At 40.1% G+C, this 15910-nt stretch overlaps 1 protein-coding gene across 1 annotated transcript in view; it reads left to right on the forward strand.

Moving 5' to 3' along the window:
* Bruce (BIR repeat containing ubiquitin-conjugating enzyme) overlaps positions 1 to 15910 on the forward strand; it is a 361218-nt gene that overhangs the window by 228266 nt on the left and 117042 nt on the right. Inside the window, 4 exon segments of the mRNA XM_067128151.1 lie at positions 780 to 944; positions 3826 to 4052; positions 4165 to 4470; positions 9595 to 9792. Coding sequence (XP_066984252.1) covers positions 780 to 944; positions 3826 to 4052; positions 4165 to 4470; positions 9595 to 9792 — 896 coding nt within the window.

Genomic DNA, 15910 nt, shown 5'->3' on the forward strand with positions numbered 1-15910 from the left:
TCAATTTGTCTTATCAATTGCTTTTCTTGCACTGGAATGGTTTCGAGCAATTGCCCAATATTCATTTCTGGTGGTATAGTGATGTGTAGAAGGTAGCTCTCATGGGGTGTCGACTAGTTTTCGCTCTTCTCATAAGGGCATCATTTAGCGATCCTGTCCTGAATGATGCCCTTATGAGAAGGGCGAAACTAGTCGACACCCCATGAGAGCTACCTCCTACACATCACTATACCACCGGAAATGAATATTGGCCAATTGCTCGCAACCATTCCAACGCAAGGAAAGCAATTGATAAGACGAATTGAGTGTTTGCTATATAAAATAAATGCTGTTGAAACTGCCATTTTCTTTAACAAAACGTGTATTATTATTATTATTATTATTATTATTATTATTATTATTATTATTATTATTATTATTATTATTATTATTATTATTATTAGCAGGTAGTTTAGCCAGATGCTCATAGGGCTCATATGCTTTAATGGTTCCTGTCTTTTAATTTTTTTCCTGTGCTACATAGCTGTCTAACTTTTTCAACATTTGTGTGATCCAATTTTCATCTCTTATTCAATAACAAATCCTTTGGGCCAGTTGTTAAACTCCTTTGTAGTACTGTATAGACAATCTTTCAACAGAGAGAAAGGGTTTTGTAGTAGATATAAATCATAAAATTAACTACAGTTGAATTGTACATTTGTAGAAAGGAAACCAAAATGTGGTTGAATACTGTAATTAGTTAAGTAAAAAATTACTCATGGTTTTTCTTATTTTTCCAGACATGTATATGAATGGTCAGAGAGAAGTGAGGGTGAGCTGAAGATTGGTTTGGATCACATTATGTGCTCAATGTGTCATGTTCGCCCACAACTGTTTACTCAACTACTTGTAAACATGTCTGTCTTAACAGTGATTGATAATAATCAGTCAATCACAGATGACAGGTGAGTTTTTGTTTCCTGAAAGTTGGTTGCCATTTGCTTTACTTATGAAGTTAATCTTCAGGGGGGTAAGTTATTGTTTTAGTATTGTATATAGTTACAGTAATCTCTCCTGTATCCAGATTAATACATCCAAGACCAGCATTAATACATCCAAGACTGGCTACGTAATGGAAATTTTGGATATACTGTAATAAAAACTCTCTATGGATGTAAAACAGCAACTCACTCTCTCTCCCTCTCTCTCTCTTTTCTTATAATGAATAACCCTGAGAGAGAGAGAGAGAGAGAGTGAAAGGCAAGTCCACACACAGCAACGGATGCATATGTGCTAATTTTATATTGAACAAATATCTACCATTTTCTACTCCATTTTGGTACCTCCACACTAAAAATCTGATAAAAATTTCATTTAAACGTGTATTTGTGTGCGTTTGCAGGGCATTTTAAAGGTGTATCACAGCAATATTGTTATTTATTTTATATGATGTTAAAAAAAATTTATGAAATCCTTATGTCATCGGAAATGCATCACGAGCCACTAGAGGTTACGTTATCGTATATCATTTTGAAACCTTTGGTAAATATGTAATGCACTATCTACTGATGAACGGTTATATTTACTACATTCCATTGAGGGGTATTAACTTTATCATGTACTATATATTGAGTTCATACTTTGAATATGAGCAGCTTATAAAAATAAGATTTATAGAGAGAGAGAGAGAGAGAGAGAGATACTATGCAGTTTTTAAGTGGTTACAACTGAACAAACAGCAAACAGTCTAAATTCTACCTAATTGTTTTATCATGTCTTGGACTCATATGGACATGCATTACTTATTACCCCAAACGTAATCTAATTTAACCCTTAATGGACAGATCCCCTCAATAGAGGATCTAAAATAGGTTTTGGGTGGTGTACAGATCCCCCTCTGAGGATGATTAATATTACATGCCATACGATTTGTTCGTATTGAGCGGGAAAGAGTTTCCAATACTTCAGTGGCCCATAAATGAATTGTGGCAACTAAAGAATTCAGCTCAGCTCGATCGTGGGCGTCTTGGGAACTTCAGTATTGTTCTTGACTTGGAAGGGGAATGTCTTGCTCCTCTCTCTGCCATGACATCTTTTTATTTATTTGCTCATAAATATACCCAGGGAATACTGTTGGTTATAGTTCATATCTTTTATGATATGATGCCAGTTATAGTTTTAATTTTGCAAAGAAATGTTAGAAAAAACATGTATAAATCCCAAAAAAGTTACTGGATTTCACAATCTCAGTAAATTTACTTTAATATTTTACAACAAATATGCTCGGAATTTCTTACTGATTTTACTTCTTAACTGTTATGATATATTGTGTGAGTTGTAATTATAATTTTACAAAATAAAGTAAATTATTAGAAAAAACATGTATAACTTGGTAAAATTTACGAGTGTTTTGTAAAAGAGGCCCCACACAGGGTTGTAAATAGTCACTTTCAACTTCCCGTGGAAGGTAGGGAAAATTTTGTAGATTTTTTTTCTTACACCATGTGCATTTGCATATCTTTCTCTTTCCATTGATGTGTTTTTTTCTTAAATTAGCCAACCTTAAAGTTTGCCCAGTCGGGGGGTATGCATTATATATAATTAGCCCGTCCCTTAAGGGTTAATGGTTACGACCAAACTAAAAGTGAAAAGAACTAAAAGAATTACATAGTTTTTTGTCTGTGTCATGCAGAAAGCAATATTTTATGGTAATTTTGCACTTTTGTCTGTCTGTTTAACATCTCTCTCTCTCTCTCTCTCTCTCTCTCTCTCTCTCTCTCTCTCTCTCTCTCTCTCTCTCTCTCTCTCTCTCTCTCTCTCTGCTGTGCCACATAAATATACAGCAATTGCATACTGCAGTTTACCTCACTGTGATGCATAAGCATACTTAGACACACACATACTTGGTGTATGTGTGCACATGAACACAGACTGACACACTGATGTGCAAGAAAAGTTTGATGCAACACAGCTGGGCAGTTTATATACCAGTACAATATGGTAATTTGTTGAAATTTTACAATTTGCTGATATTTCAACTTCAGAAAAGCATATGTGATATTAAAATCAATGAATGTGCAGTGAATTGTAAAAACCAGTGAAGTTAAAAAGTAATGAGATAGTTGGAGAGGGCAAAGGCCTGCCAAACCCTTCCTACTCGGCTCTCCTTGCCCTACCACCGTGTATGGGTAAGAAGGGCTTATCCAGGCCTATCCCCCGCTCCCACAATACTCTGCCACTCAAAAGCAATAAACAAAATTATGTTTGGGTGACATTAATATTTTTAAGCCAATTACAACCACAAAAGCTCTTAAGAAGTCAAATGCGCACCCATCCTGCCTGGTCTCCCCCCCAAAAAAAAAAAAAAAATCCCCAAACCACCACCCTAACAGTAACCTTTCTCATTATTACCAACACTTCTTTTTGCCTATGCAGCATTGCCAACCAGCTGAGAGCAATTTTGCAAATTTTGATGAGTGTATTTTACTGTATATTATGGTGCTGGGGAACCTCCAGGTAATGTTGAGCTCTGAATAGGATGAAACCAGATAATTGAAGGAAAACTGGATATTTTATTGCTGATATTATAAACATTGTTTATATAAACTTATAAAAACTTAATCAGAAAAGTCTCTAAATAGATTAATTATTGTTTTATTTTACCTATATTATCTTTCCATTTGGGGAAATTAATATCTACAAGGATAAGTATTACAGGAAATTTTCAAGATTATAAATATTTTTCTGCAGAAGTCATTGGTGATTTGAAGGTTCCATGTTAAAATTTAAAATAGGTTTTTACTTTTGTAACCAGTTTGATTAACATTGATTTATTTTATTAATCAGAAAAGACAGAGAGGCCGAGATCCGAGCTGCTAGAACTGATGACATGAAAGAGGGTGTAGAAGGGTCATCAGGTGCTGTAGAAGAAAGGTTGATTCTCCAAGATCCAAGTGTCATCTCCCTTACGCCTGCTCACTTGCAAACTTTAGCCACTGTTGCTCAGTCACCTCAGGCAATCCATTTGATGCTAGATTCAGGCTTTCCTTTGCTACTTGTGCATGGAATACTAGGTACAGTCCATACTGTTGGGAATTCTGGTATCTGTTAAGAAGTGAAAGAAAATGGAATTTGTTACAGGTTCATTTTTAGAGGTATGATTTAACTATGTTTATTCAATTTCAGAGTGGTGTAAAACAGAAGTTTTGCATCAGGTAGAAAGTTGCACCTCTTCAGGTGCAAGTGAGAGTGCGACAGACCTTGAGAAGGCCAGTGTTGCTGAGAAAACCAAGAGTGCAGAGGATGCTTTGTCATCAGCCACACCACAGACTCCTCCCCAGATTGCAGCTGCAATTGTTCCTACATTAAGTACATCCCTGGTGGCTCATACATTACACACCCTTGCAGCCCTTTGTGCAGAACCACCCATGAGAGATTGGTTGGGATCTGCTGAAGGCTCTGTGTTTTGGTTACCATTATTGACAGTTTTAGGTGAGTACAGCACCTGTGATTTATGCAAATGTTAATTGTTTGAATTTTAAGTAAAGTGATAAGAAGTCAGTGATTTTAGATAGTGTTATTAGAACATTAAACATTTTTGAAATTATACTGTTTGTACTTGCATTGTACGTTGTACATCATTGTTTTATAACACTCATTGTATTATAAATTACTGGATTTCGTTACTTACCTGATGCATCATTGTGTCCAGCAAAAAATAAAAAACGTACTTTTGTGTTTAAGGTTGTGCAAATTGTGTGTTATTATTACTTCTTTTGTATCAAAAGTGGGAACTACATGTAAAATATAGTTACAAAATGTAATGTACCTGCTCTAATTTGTTAATGTGTAAAAATTTTTTAAAAGTGAAATTGCCAATCTATGTTCATCTGGCAAACAGAATTCCTAAATTCTGAGATGTTAGGCAATCAGACTACAGCAAGTCTCTGTTAATCAAACATATAAGAACAGTTCTTACATATTTTTTTTTTTGGTCCTACGGGGATACGAACCATGGCTTTCATAAATGGAGTATTCCAGCTTATCTCCTGCTTTGGCTGTGTGCTGAATGAATAACAAAAGCCTATTGGGTAGACCCCAGGCAGCGCCTTAACCCTTCAACGCTGACTGGACATATTTTACGTCAACAAAAGTTGTCTGTCGGGTGCCGAGTGGATGTAAAATACGTCAACTACAAAAAGCTTTTATAAATATTCGCGGAAAAATACTTATAGGCCTCGTTTGCAAAAAATTTTAAATCGCGCCTTGAGGGATGCTGGGAGTTCCCGGATCACACTGTTGTTTTGTTTACAAGCGTGACCCAGCTGCTCATGCGCAGATTTCTTTCTTATCCCAAAAGAAAGCATCAGCTAACTCTGCTGAAAATCTCAAATTCTTTAGTCACTTTGTTGTAATTATTTACACCGTTTTCTATTAGCCGTTAAATAAAGTTTTATATATGAAAATGTGTGCAATTTCATGTAGAATACAAAAAAATAACTCATGGTTGTAGCTTTTATCAATTTTGACATATTTTCATATAAATCACAATAAGTGCCAAAATTTCAACCTTCGGTCAACTTTGACTTGACCGAAATGATCGAAAAATGCAGTTGTAAGCTAAAACTCTTACGTTCTAGTAATATTCAATCATTTACCTTCATTTTGCAACAAACGAGAAGTCTCTAGCACAATATTTCGATTTATGGTGAATTTTTGAAAAAAACTTTTTCCTAATGTCCGCACTAACTCTGCTGAAAATCTTGTAAGAGCCTGACGCAGTCTCTTCCAAACAACGTGTGTGTTAATTATCCATCGGAGTGGACAAGACAACAAGAGCATCTCGTTTTCTTTCTCTAAAGGAACTCGATTTCAACCATATAATATTTCCGTCTGTTTCTCCCTAACCATTGTTGTCTTGATGTATGTACAATCACCACTACTTGCATTGCCATGCAAGCATTCTAATCATGTACTCATAATGTTCCAACGAATCTTCTGTATCAAACTGTGTGTATGTTTCTGTTTGTGAAGACGACAAACGTCTCAAAACTCCGATGGACGATTTAACACATGAACACACACGTGTTTGGAAGAGACGGCGTCAGGCTCTTACAATCTCAGAAATTCTTTAGTCACTTTGTCATATTTTTGCACCGTTTTCTTATTAGCCGTTACATAAAGTTTTATATATAAAAATGTGTGCAATTTCATATAGAATACAACAACAAATAACTCATGGTTGTAGCTTTTATCAATTTTGACATATTTTCATATAAATCCCGATAAGTGCCGAAATCTCGACCTTCGGTCAACTTTGACTTGACCGAAATGGTCGAAAAATGCAATCGTAAGCTAAAACTCTTACATTCTAGTAATATTCAATCATTTACCTTAATTTTGCAACAAACGAGAAGCCTCTAGCACAATATTTTGATTTATGGTGAATTTTTGAGAAAATTTTTTTTTTTACGTCCTCGTGTTACGAATTCATGCATCATTTTGTGATAATATTTTCTCTGCTTTCATTGTTTTACAATTTGTTATACACCAAAATCATCGCAATTTAGTTTACAATACAACGAAAAAACAAATAACTCATTAGCTTTAACCGTTTTGCTCACAGCACGATTTTTATACAATTATGTATGAAATTTTTTTTTCGCGCTGTCATATATTCCAATATTTATATATGATTATGATATTTTTTTCATTTCTGATGGTTGCATACTAAACTTTAGGCAATGAGAAAAAAGGGAGCCAAAAATGACCTCTTAATCTTAAAAACTAAGTGTGCTGTGATTTTTTGGAAAAAAACTTTCTTTCCGCTTCGGCGCTAACTCTCAAACCCCGCCGGCATACGGCAGACACTTTTGTAAATAGAGGCTCAGCGTTTAAGGGTTAATCTTTGCTGGCCTAACTTGTCCATTGTGTTTCCAGCTGCGCTGGTGGTTTTTGCGTATATGGAGCACTTTATTTGGACTTGTGTTTTTGTGTTTTTCACCTTGTGTGGAACTGAATTTTGAGATCCTCTGCTATGCCAGGGTTCATGTTACAGTAGGTTCTCTGTTTACGTCCAAGATCCGTTCCTACAGCAAGGACATAACCCAATTTTGTCCGTAAGTTGGAATTTAAGCAGACGCAATAAGTGAATTAGTGAAAATAAAAAAGTAAGTAAAAGAGAAAACAATTCTTGAGCAGATCCGTACAGTACAAGGGTAAATATTATCCTTACATTTACTGCACAGTAAATAAAAAATCAATTCTTTACCTTTTCTCCTGTGGTTGGCTTGCATACTGGGCATCGCAAAGTGGGGTGACTAGGCTATTGGATGGAGGAAGGTGCTGGAGACAATGGGGCAGGTGAGTCTGGAGAGGCAGAACCTGCAGAAGGTGCTGGAGATACTGGGGCAGGGTCATCTAGTTTTGCAGAACTTGCAGAAGGTGCTGGAGATACTGGGGCAGGTGAGCCCAGTTGTGCAGAACCTGCAGAAGGTGCTGGAGATATCATTGGGCAGCTGAGTTTGGAGAGGCATGTGAGGTAGAGGGTACTGGACCTCTTGCAGGCCTCTCTCCCTTCTTAAAAAAAGTGTTCCAGGCTAAGCTGGAAGGATACCTTACTCTTCTCCTCCCATATCTCCTTGTAACAATGCAGGGAAACCATTAACCCTCTGGCAACCTTAGTGTACCTGGCAGTGTTGGAGTCCAGAGCCTCAAACTTTATCAATCCCTCCTCTATCAGGGCAAAGCCATTTGCTAACTCCATGGTTGTAAATCTCTTGGACTCTGGGGTTGGTGTCTTTTCATCTTCTTCAGTCAGTTGCTTCTTTAGTTGAATGAGGTCCTCAGCAGAACATTTTCTCCACTAGATGCCAGCAATTCTGTGTCATCATCAGCCTCTACCTCCAGATCAAGCTGCTTGCTCAGTTCAGCAACATTCTTGATGACAGCCTCAATTAACTCCTCAAAGCCATAGAAATCATACACAAAATGGGACACAATTTTTTCCACTCACCATTCAAGCTCATCTGCTTAACTTCATCCCAAGAATTAGAAAAGTTTCTTTTAGCAGCAAGAATGTTGTAAGATCCAAAAAGTCCTTTAGAGTCAAGTTCTTGTCCTAATCAGTTGCCTTGAAAGCCATAGTAAATGTCCCTCTGAGGTAGTAGACCTTGATACTAGAAAAAAAAACAGCAGCAGTCTCCTTAGTGTTGAGAGCAACAACAGCTATTTCAGTTAAAGAAGAGTCCAGATGTGTGTCATTATATAGTATATTTTATACAGCAAACATAATGGAATCATTTTTAAGTCGTGCCACAATTCAACATTAAGAGTTGGCAAAATAAACTTGACAGATGATATAGCTCTATCCAAGAGTTTGAGATGAGAGTCAACACCTAAAGAACATGTTGCTTCTTGTGTATTGGGCCATTGTTATGCTATTTTTTCATACCTGGACACATACAATTTGTATGGTATTTGCACACATTACCTTCCTGTTTACTGCTGTTTTCTGTATAGGGACTGAATTTTTGTGTATTTGTAGGGAAACATGTATTTTATTGTCTTGTCTAGTAAAAATTATGATTATTATAGAATGAAATAAAAGTGCAGAACATTGCTTCCCAGTTGCTTAAAAGGTAACTCACATCTCACTGTTGTTACATTCAAGCACAAATAATACCAACAGTAACTGTGTTTTTGGTAAAATATTTTTCACATTAATCTTGTTGCAATGACTTACACTTCCATATTTTTAGAAATGTCTGTATTGACTTCTTTATTGTATTTGTGTAAATTTGTTTTATTAGACAATATGTTTGTTGATTTTTTGTGAGGTAACTTAAGGACTATATTAGGCAAATTATCTTTCTATCACATCAGTAATAACATGAAGTGATAGTATGAAAATACAGTACAGCAAATATTATTTTTTGGTGTTAGATAAACAACTGTTACATATGGTCATTTATTTGGCTGCTGTATTGGTGATCAAATTACAGTTGACTTGTTCTTTCTCTGATTAGTGACGAGCTATTGTGACCATACTAAAGTATTGAAATCCAGAAAAGGTTTTGTTTGAGATTGAAAGGCAATGGCTTATGTAAAGGATAAATGATAGAACCACAGAACACCTCTATCACGCTTACCTTTATATACTTTGGTAGCCTTAAGTATGAATTATGTAAAATTGATGTGACATGCCCAGTTTAGAACGTAACCCACATGTATAATGAGGTGGGTGATTACAGATTGTTTGTCCAGCACACAGCTATAGTTGAGTTTATTATTGCTTATGTTCACTTTACGATCCTAAAGCCTAGATCTATAGTGTCCACTCAGGTTATGATTTATGCTGTATAGTGTCAGATTTTATTTTTCACACACATAAAGGAAAACTGATTATTGAAACATTTAACAGAAAACAGCTGGATAAAACAGGGACTTTATTACAGAAAAGCTTTTCCTCTATTGATGGTGATGATGATTATAGTTATAATGTGGTAATTATTTTATTATTCTTATATTTGCATTCGTATTTACAATTATTTTAATTTTTCTTTTTTGTACTATTTGTACTGGAGATTGCAGTTGTTTTAAGGATAATCTTTTCAGGTGATCCTTTAGTTCGAGGTAGTGAGCCTTTGATGCGGGGTTCCGGGCCGTCAAGCAGTAGTGACAGTGATTATAGTAGTGTTGAAGATGCCACCATTCACCTAATGCGGCAGTGCTGCCACAACCATCCCCACAATCAGAATTTGTTAGCCTCAACCCTCTGTCACCTTATTCAGAGACAGAATATCCCTCCTCCAGGTAAGAAAATTATGATTTTATGTCTTTGATATAAGCAGATGGTTTGGCATACTAACTGACCCGAGTCATTTTTGTGTGTGCTGCTGCTCAAATTATTTTTCTTACGAAACCCCAAGAATTGACCTTAGAAAATCCCAAGATATAATAAAATAATTGTACATCTGCTAAGCCTTAGAGTCCTAAATTATCTCAGGAAAAGTTACTGCTAATTTGAGCCTCATTAACCAGTGAGTATTAGCACACATGCACACACTGTGTGTTCATAATGTTTTAAAAATGTCAGTAAAACATACCTTTGTAAAAAACTACATTTTTTAAGAAAAACAAATTTTTGTCAGGAAAAAAACGTTATTTCTCAGACAGAAAAAATTAATGATAATGGAAAAATGTTAATGTGTAATGTATATATATATATATATAAAACTATACAAAATAAATAAACATATATATATATATATATATAAAAAACCTATTCCTTATCTCAAAACAAATAAACAGACATGTTACATATACAAAAAACAACTCTTCCTTACTCAGTGAGAGTGACAGTATGTACACAAATGTACACAAAGCATCCGAGCTATAAGCTGTGAGGTTGGCTACCTCCAACCCTTCCAGCCAGTAATGTCGTCATAGAGAGAGAGAGAGAGAGAGAAAAAGGGATTTTGACAGAGGAAAAATCTATTTCTGAGGAAGGTCCCGTGTCACCCGGTGAAATTCCATTACAGCACGAATTTCTAGGTATAACCTTGCTAGATATACCAGAGAAAAGAGCTTTCAGGAAAGCTGGGGTTACTACCCCAGTCGAGCGCCTTCTTGGAAGGCGCGGTATAAGAAGGGGTGAGTGAATTACCACTACCACGGAAACCTACTCGAAAGATCGCTCCTTATCAAAAAAATCCCGAACAGAGCGGTGAGCCGTTACAGCCCCCACACCAAACACCCGCCAGGACGGCGACACCAGCGCCACCTACCTCATTCCATGCTAGCACTAACCCCAGACTTGGCATGTGCAAGAGGGAGGGGAGAGTACTAGGTGATACAGGGGAGGGTCACGGGTGACACGGGACCTTCCTCAGAAATAGATTTTTCCTCTGTCAAAATCCCTTTTCTGAGTCCAGTCCCGTGTCAGCCGGTGAAATCGTGATAGAGAATCATGCCAAGGCTGCAACAACCAGGAAAAAGAAATAAAGGGTAATCTGAAGAAAAGGCAAAAGTTTTACCAAAATAATTTTAATTAAGCAATCTCTTTCATGTAGCAAGAACTCTAAAACTAAGTTATATTAAATCTAAGGCACATTGAAAACTTAATACTATGAAACAAGGGGGAAGATTCCCCGCACGACGGAGAAAAAGCCCCAAAAACCTTAAAATTACTTAAAGCAAGGTGAAACATGAAATGTGTACAAAATAACTCTAAATATAACCTTAATACTATACACGTAAACTTAGGCTAAACACGTAAGAGACAAAATCAATTAACATTAATATATACATCCATCTGGGGTACATGGAGCCAAATAAAAACTGTCCAGTACCCCACAAAGGAGCAATAATGGCATATCAGATTACGCTTTTTCCATTAACAGGTACAAGAAACAACTATATGAGGAGCCAGGCAGTGAGGCATAATCAACCAGGAGAACAAGCAGAAAAGTAAATGAGGCAGGCGGGCGGGGGGGAAAGGAAAGGACAAGGATATGATTAATTAAGGTGGGGAGATGACACTTCCCACAGCTATTGTAGAAAATTTCAGGGCTTCGAGCGTTTTTAAATAGTGGCGTTTAAACACTAGAGGTGATTTCCAACCCAGTAAATTTAGATAACTCTGAAAAGTCCATATTATGAAAGTAATTAATGGAAGTAGCAACTGCTCGAATATCATGAACCTTAGGGACTGAATCTGGGTTGGCCTGTTTAATAAAATATAAAATTTGTTGTCTTATAGCATTTAGTGAAAGAGTACCACCTTTCTCCTGATAAAAAAGAGGACCCGACTTACTCTGTGGAGTTCTTGAAAGGTAAGATTTAAGTGTATAAACTGGACATAAAGACTGGTCTTGAGGAAGGGGCACCACCTTCCAAGGGGACCACCTGTCCTGTGGGTCTTCGTTCTTAGCTAAAAATCTCGGATCAGGGGAAAGGAGGACCTCTCCAGACGGGAGGAAGTTCACATAATTATCACCTCTAGTGAGAGCCGACAGCTCTGAGATTCTAGCACCTGAAGCCAAGCTAATCAAAAATAAAGTCTTCCTTAACAGATCCTGATAAGAGCAATGAAAGTTATCCAGCTCTGATGCTAACTTAAGGCGTCATTGAGAAACCACGTAACAGACTGTGGGCGTGATACTGGTCTCAGACGAGCGCATGCTCTGGGGATAGATGAAAAGTAGGAATCTGTAAGGTCGATTTTAAAGCCGTAAAGAAATACTTTCTTTAATGCTGACTTGATTGTGGTAATAGTGGCCGGAGCTAGGCCTTTCTCAAACAATGATCTAAAGAAGGAAACTCCTAAATTAGCTGTCATGATTTTGGCTTCAGATGCTTTTTAGAAAGGAGGCTAATTTTTTGACTGCTGAGTCATACTGTCTAATAGTAGAATCTCTTTTATCTGATTCTAAAAACAGAGTGTTGACAGGGTCAATGTTCGCTCCTTTTGAGCTGCGAACTTTACAAAGTCCATAAAACTAGGGCATTCTGAATTCTTGAGGAAGCTGACACAGTCTTGGTTTGTACTGTCTGAGTCAGAATGGGCTTGGGAATCCGAAGACTCCGTAGTCCCAGTTCCTGAAGAAGAGGGAACCAATTGCTCTTCGGCCAATAGGGAGCTACTAGGGCTAATTGACCTTTGAATGTCCTGAGTTTGTGTAAAACTTTCAGCAGTAAGTTTATTGGGGGAAAAGATAAATCTTCTCCCAACTGTTCCAATCTACTGTCATTGCGTCTATGGCGAACGCCTGAGGGTCCAGGTTGGGGCCACATAACAGGGGAGCTTGAAGTTGCTCTCCGTTGCGAACAGATCCACTTGGAGGCCCGAACCCGGCGGCAAATCCACTTGAAAGATTCCATGTCCAGAGACCACTCCGTCTCCAACGGAGCATTCCTGGACAGGAATCCGCCACCACGTTCCGCACCCCGCTAGGTGGGTGGCTGACAGGTGCCAGCCGTGCTTGTTCGCTAGGGAGAAGATAGCAACCATTACTTGGTTTACCGGCCTGATTTGGAGCCGCCCCTGTTGATGCAATGAACTACCACTGCGCTGTCCAATACCAACCTGATATGAATCCGGTTGGGGGGCGGATTTTCTTCAGAGTTAGAAATACCGCCATAGCTTCCAGGGTGTTTATATGGAACTGCTGAAACATTGTGGACCACGTTCCTTGTACTTTTGTTTTGGAGAATATCCCCCCCAGCCGCTTAAGGAAGCGTCTGTGTGAACTACTAGTGCCGGAGGGGGAAATTGAAGCGGAACTGTATTGGACAAGCCTTTGACCGAGGCCCACGGCCGCAATCTTGTCTTTAAGATTTGAGGGATAGAGGAGACCTTGTCTCTGAGCTTGACATTGGCTCGACTCCGCCACACTCTGTTTATGTCTTTAACTTCGCTTTTAACAGCAGGTTTGTCACTGAGGCAAACTGAAGAGACCCAAGGACCCTTTCTTGGGACCGGCGGGATGCTGATGGATTTTGAGAAATCTCCTGGTGAGAGATGCTATCTCTTTCCTCTTGGGAGGCGGAAGGGACAGCGTGTGAGATGACAGATCCCAGTTGAGACCCAACCACTGAAACCGGAAGTCCGGAGTCAGGCGGGACTTTTCTCTGTTCAGTTGGAAACCTAGCGACTCCAGGAAACTGATGACTATGGACGTGGCTTTTGACACTCCGAACTGTTGGTGCCCAAATAATCCAGTCGTCCAAATATGCTGCTAGGGATATCCCTTGAGACCGGAGTTGCTGTACTACCGTGTCCGCCAGCTTTGTGAATATCCTGGGCGCGATGTTCAGACCGAAGGGCATGACCCTGAAGGAGTAGGCCTGATTCCCGAGTCTGAAACCGAGGAACTGAGAGAAGTTCGCGCAACCGGGCGTGATAATAAGCGTCTGAAAGATCGATAGAGGTGGTGACGGCTCCACGCCGAAGTAGAGTCCGCACCTGAGCTACCGTAAGCATGCGAAATTTGTCGCATTTTATGTAGCGATTTAGACGCGATAGATCCAGGATCACTCTTTGTTGATCGGAGTCTTTTTGGGAACAGTGAATAACCTGCCTTGAAACTTTAGGTGCCTTACTTTCTTTATTGCTCGTTTGTTGAGCAATTCTGTCACATAATCCTTTAGGACTGCTGTGGGTGGCTGGTAAAACCTGGTTAGAGGAGGAGGGTTTTTGATCCAGCTCCATCCTAGGCCTTTGGACACAATGCTGTGTGCCCAAGGGCTGAAGGTCCATTGGTCCCTGAACCAAAACAGGCGACCGCCTACCTGTGTTCTCTCAGTGGGAGGGGCGGGTTTATTCCCCCTACCACGCCCAGGTCTTCCTCTTGGGGTGGTATTGGGCTTTCCTCTATGAGGGTTTACCTCTTCCTCCCCTTGCAACCCTATTAAGGCCGTGAAAATAACCACGGCCTTCATATGGGGGTTATATGCTGGTGAGGCCACATATGAGGGTGCAGCTGGTTGGACCAGCACGTACTGTTGTGGGTGGGCCTTAGAAGTGGAAGGCTGTGCCACTGCCGAGACCGGGACGGCTTGGACTACCGCCTGGTGGTGAGTCCTCTTATGCCTCCTGAAACGCTTACCTCCTCTCGATTGGGGGCCGGCCGATTCTGGGGTCTTACGTTTGTAGGCTGAAATACCCCAGCGAGAACGAAGACTTTGGTTGGCCCGTGTAGCCTCAGCCATAACACTTGTGACCTCCTCTTCAGGGAAGAGGTTAGGTCCCCAAATCGAGCTTTTCACGAGCTTGTTAGGCTCGTGACGGATAGTTGCATCGGCGAAGATGAACTTCCTACATTCCAGTCTGGCCAAAATAAACTCAGATAAGTCAGACTGGAAGCCTGCCAGCAAGGACTTAGCCAAGACCTGAAAGAAGGGCTCGTCCGAGCAGGAGACGGCAGTGGCTTCAGTGAGGCATACGGAGTTCAACGACCGGGCTAACTTAACCCGAGCATCAAACTCCGCTTTCAAAAGAGTTTCCGGCAGCTTGGGGAGCTGCTCGCTAAATTGCGTGGAGGCGCAGAAAGGGTCCAGCTTCCCGACCGTGAAAGTGGACGGGGCGTCTGTCCAGAACTCATTACTTCCTGGGAATACCAGGGAAGTAGGGTCTGTCTCCCTCAGCTGAGGTACCGGAATACCCTCAAAGCACGCTGGGCCGTGAGCCAGAGCGACTTTGTCAAGCAAGGGGTGGGAAGGTTGTCTCCAGGGCGAACATGGTGAAGTTCCTTGAAAGGAGTCAACTTCGTGTTATCTGCCTGCCACTCCGTCAGAGTGCGCAGGAGAGCCGACTGAGCTTGGTCCCTAGGGACGATGACAGTCTCCCTAGGAACCTTGTCCGACCGGAATCCAGGCTTCCTCCGTGAGCCTCACGAAGCCTGGATAAGGGGGCAGGAGATCGGGGAAGAACTCCAGTTCCTCCAACCGTCTCGTGCCAAGACCATCAAGAGTTAGCTTGCCATCATGTTGGATGGCCCGGAGAGCGAACCGCCAAGGGTTACCGACATCAAACGGCGGAGGTCCGCAGTGTCGGGGATAACATACTGTGGTTCGGCTGGGGGTGGATGAGCCATCCCGCCAGTATATTATCATGACTGGCAAGCTTCTCTGAGATTTTGCTAAATCTCGAGTCCAGGTCCTCCGTAAAACGCTTATACAGTTGGTTAGCAAAGGCCTCTGCATCGAAAGCAGGTTGGCGAGGAGGGCTTGGTTTTGCAGCCCTCTTACTCGCGCCTTTGCTGGAGGAACCAGACTTGCTCCCGGAGGCTACAGGTCCTGAGACCTTAGCCTTCGACGGGGAAGGGCAGTGCCTTCTTGGAAGACGAGGACTTGAAGCCCTTCGCCTTCCATGAAGTCTTCAACTTCAACTTGGGGATAGCAGATGGAGCTCTATCACCCAAGGAGGAAG

This window comes from Macrobrachium rosenbergii, chromosome 3 (assembly GCF_040412425.1).
Source record: "Macrobrachium rosenbergii isolate ZJJX-2024 chromosome 3, ASM4041242v1, whole genome shotgun sequence".
NCBI lineage: Eukaryota > Metazoa > Arthropoda > Malacostraca > Decapoda > Palaemonidae > Macrobrachium > Macrobrachium rosenbergii.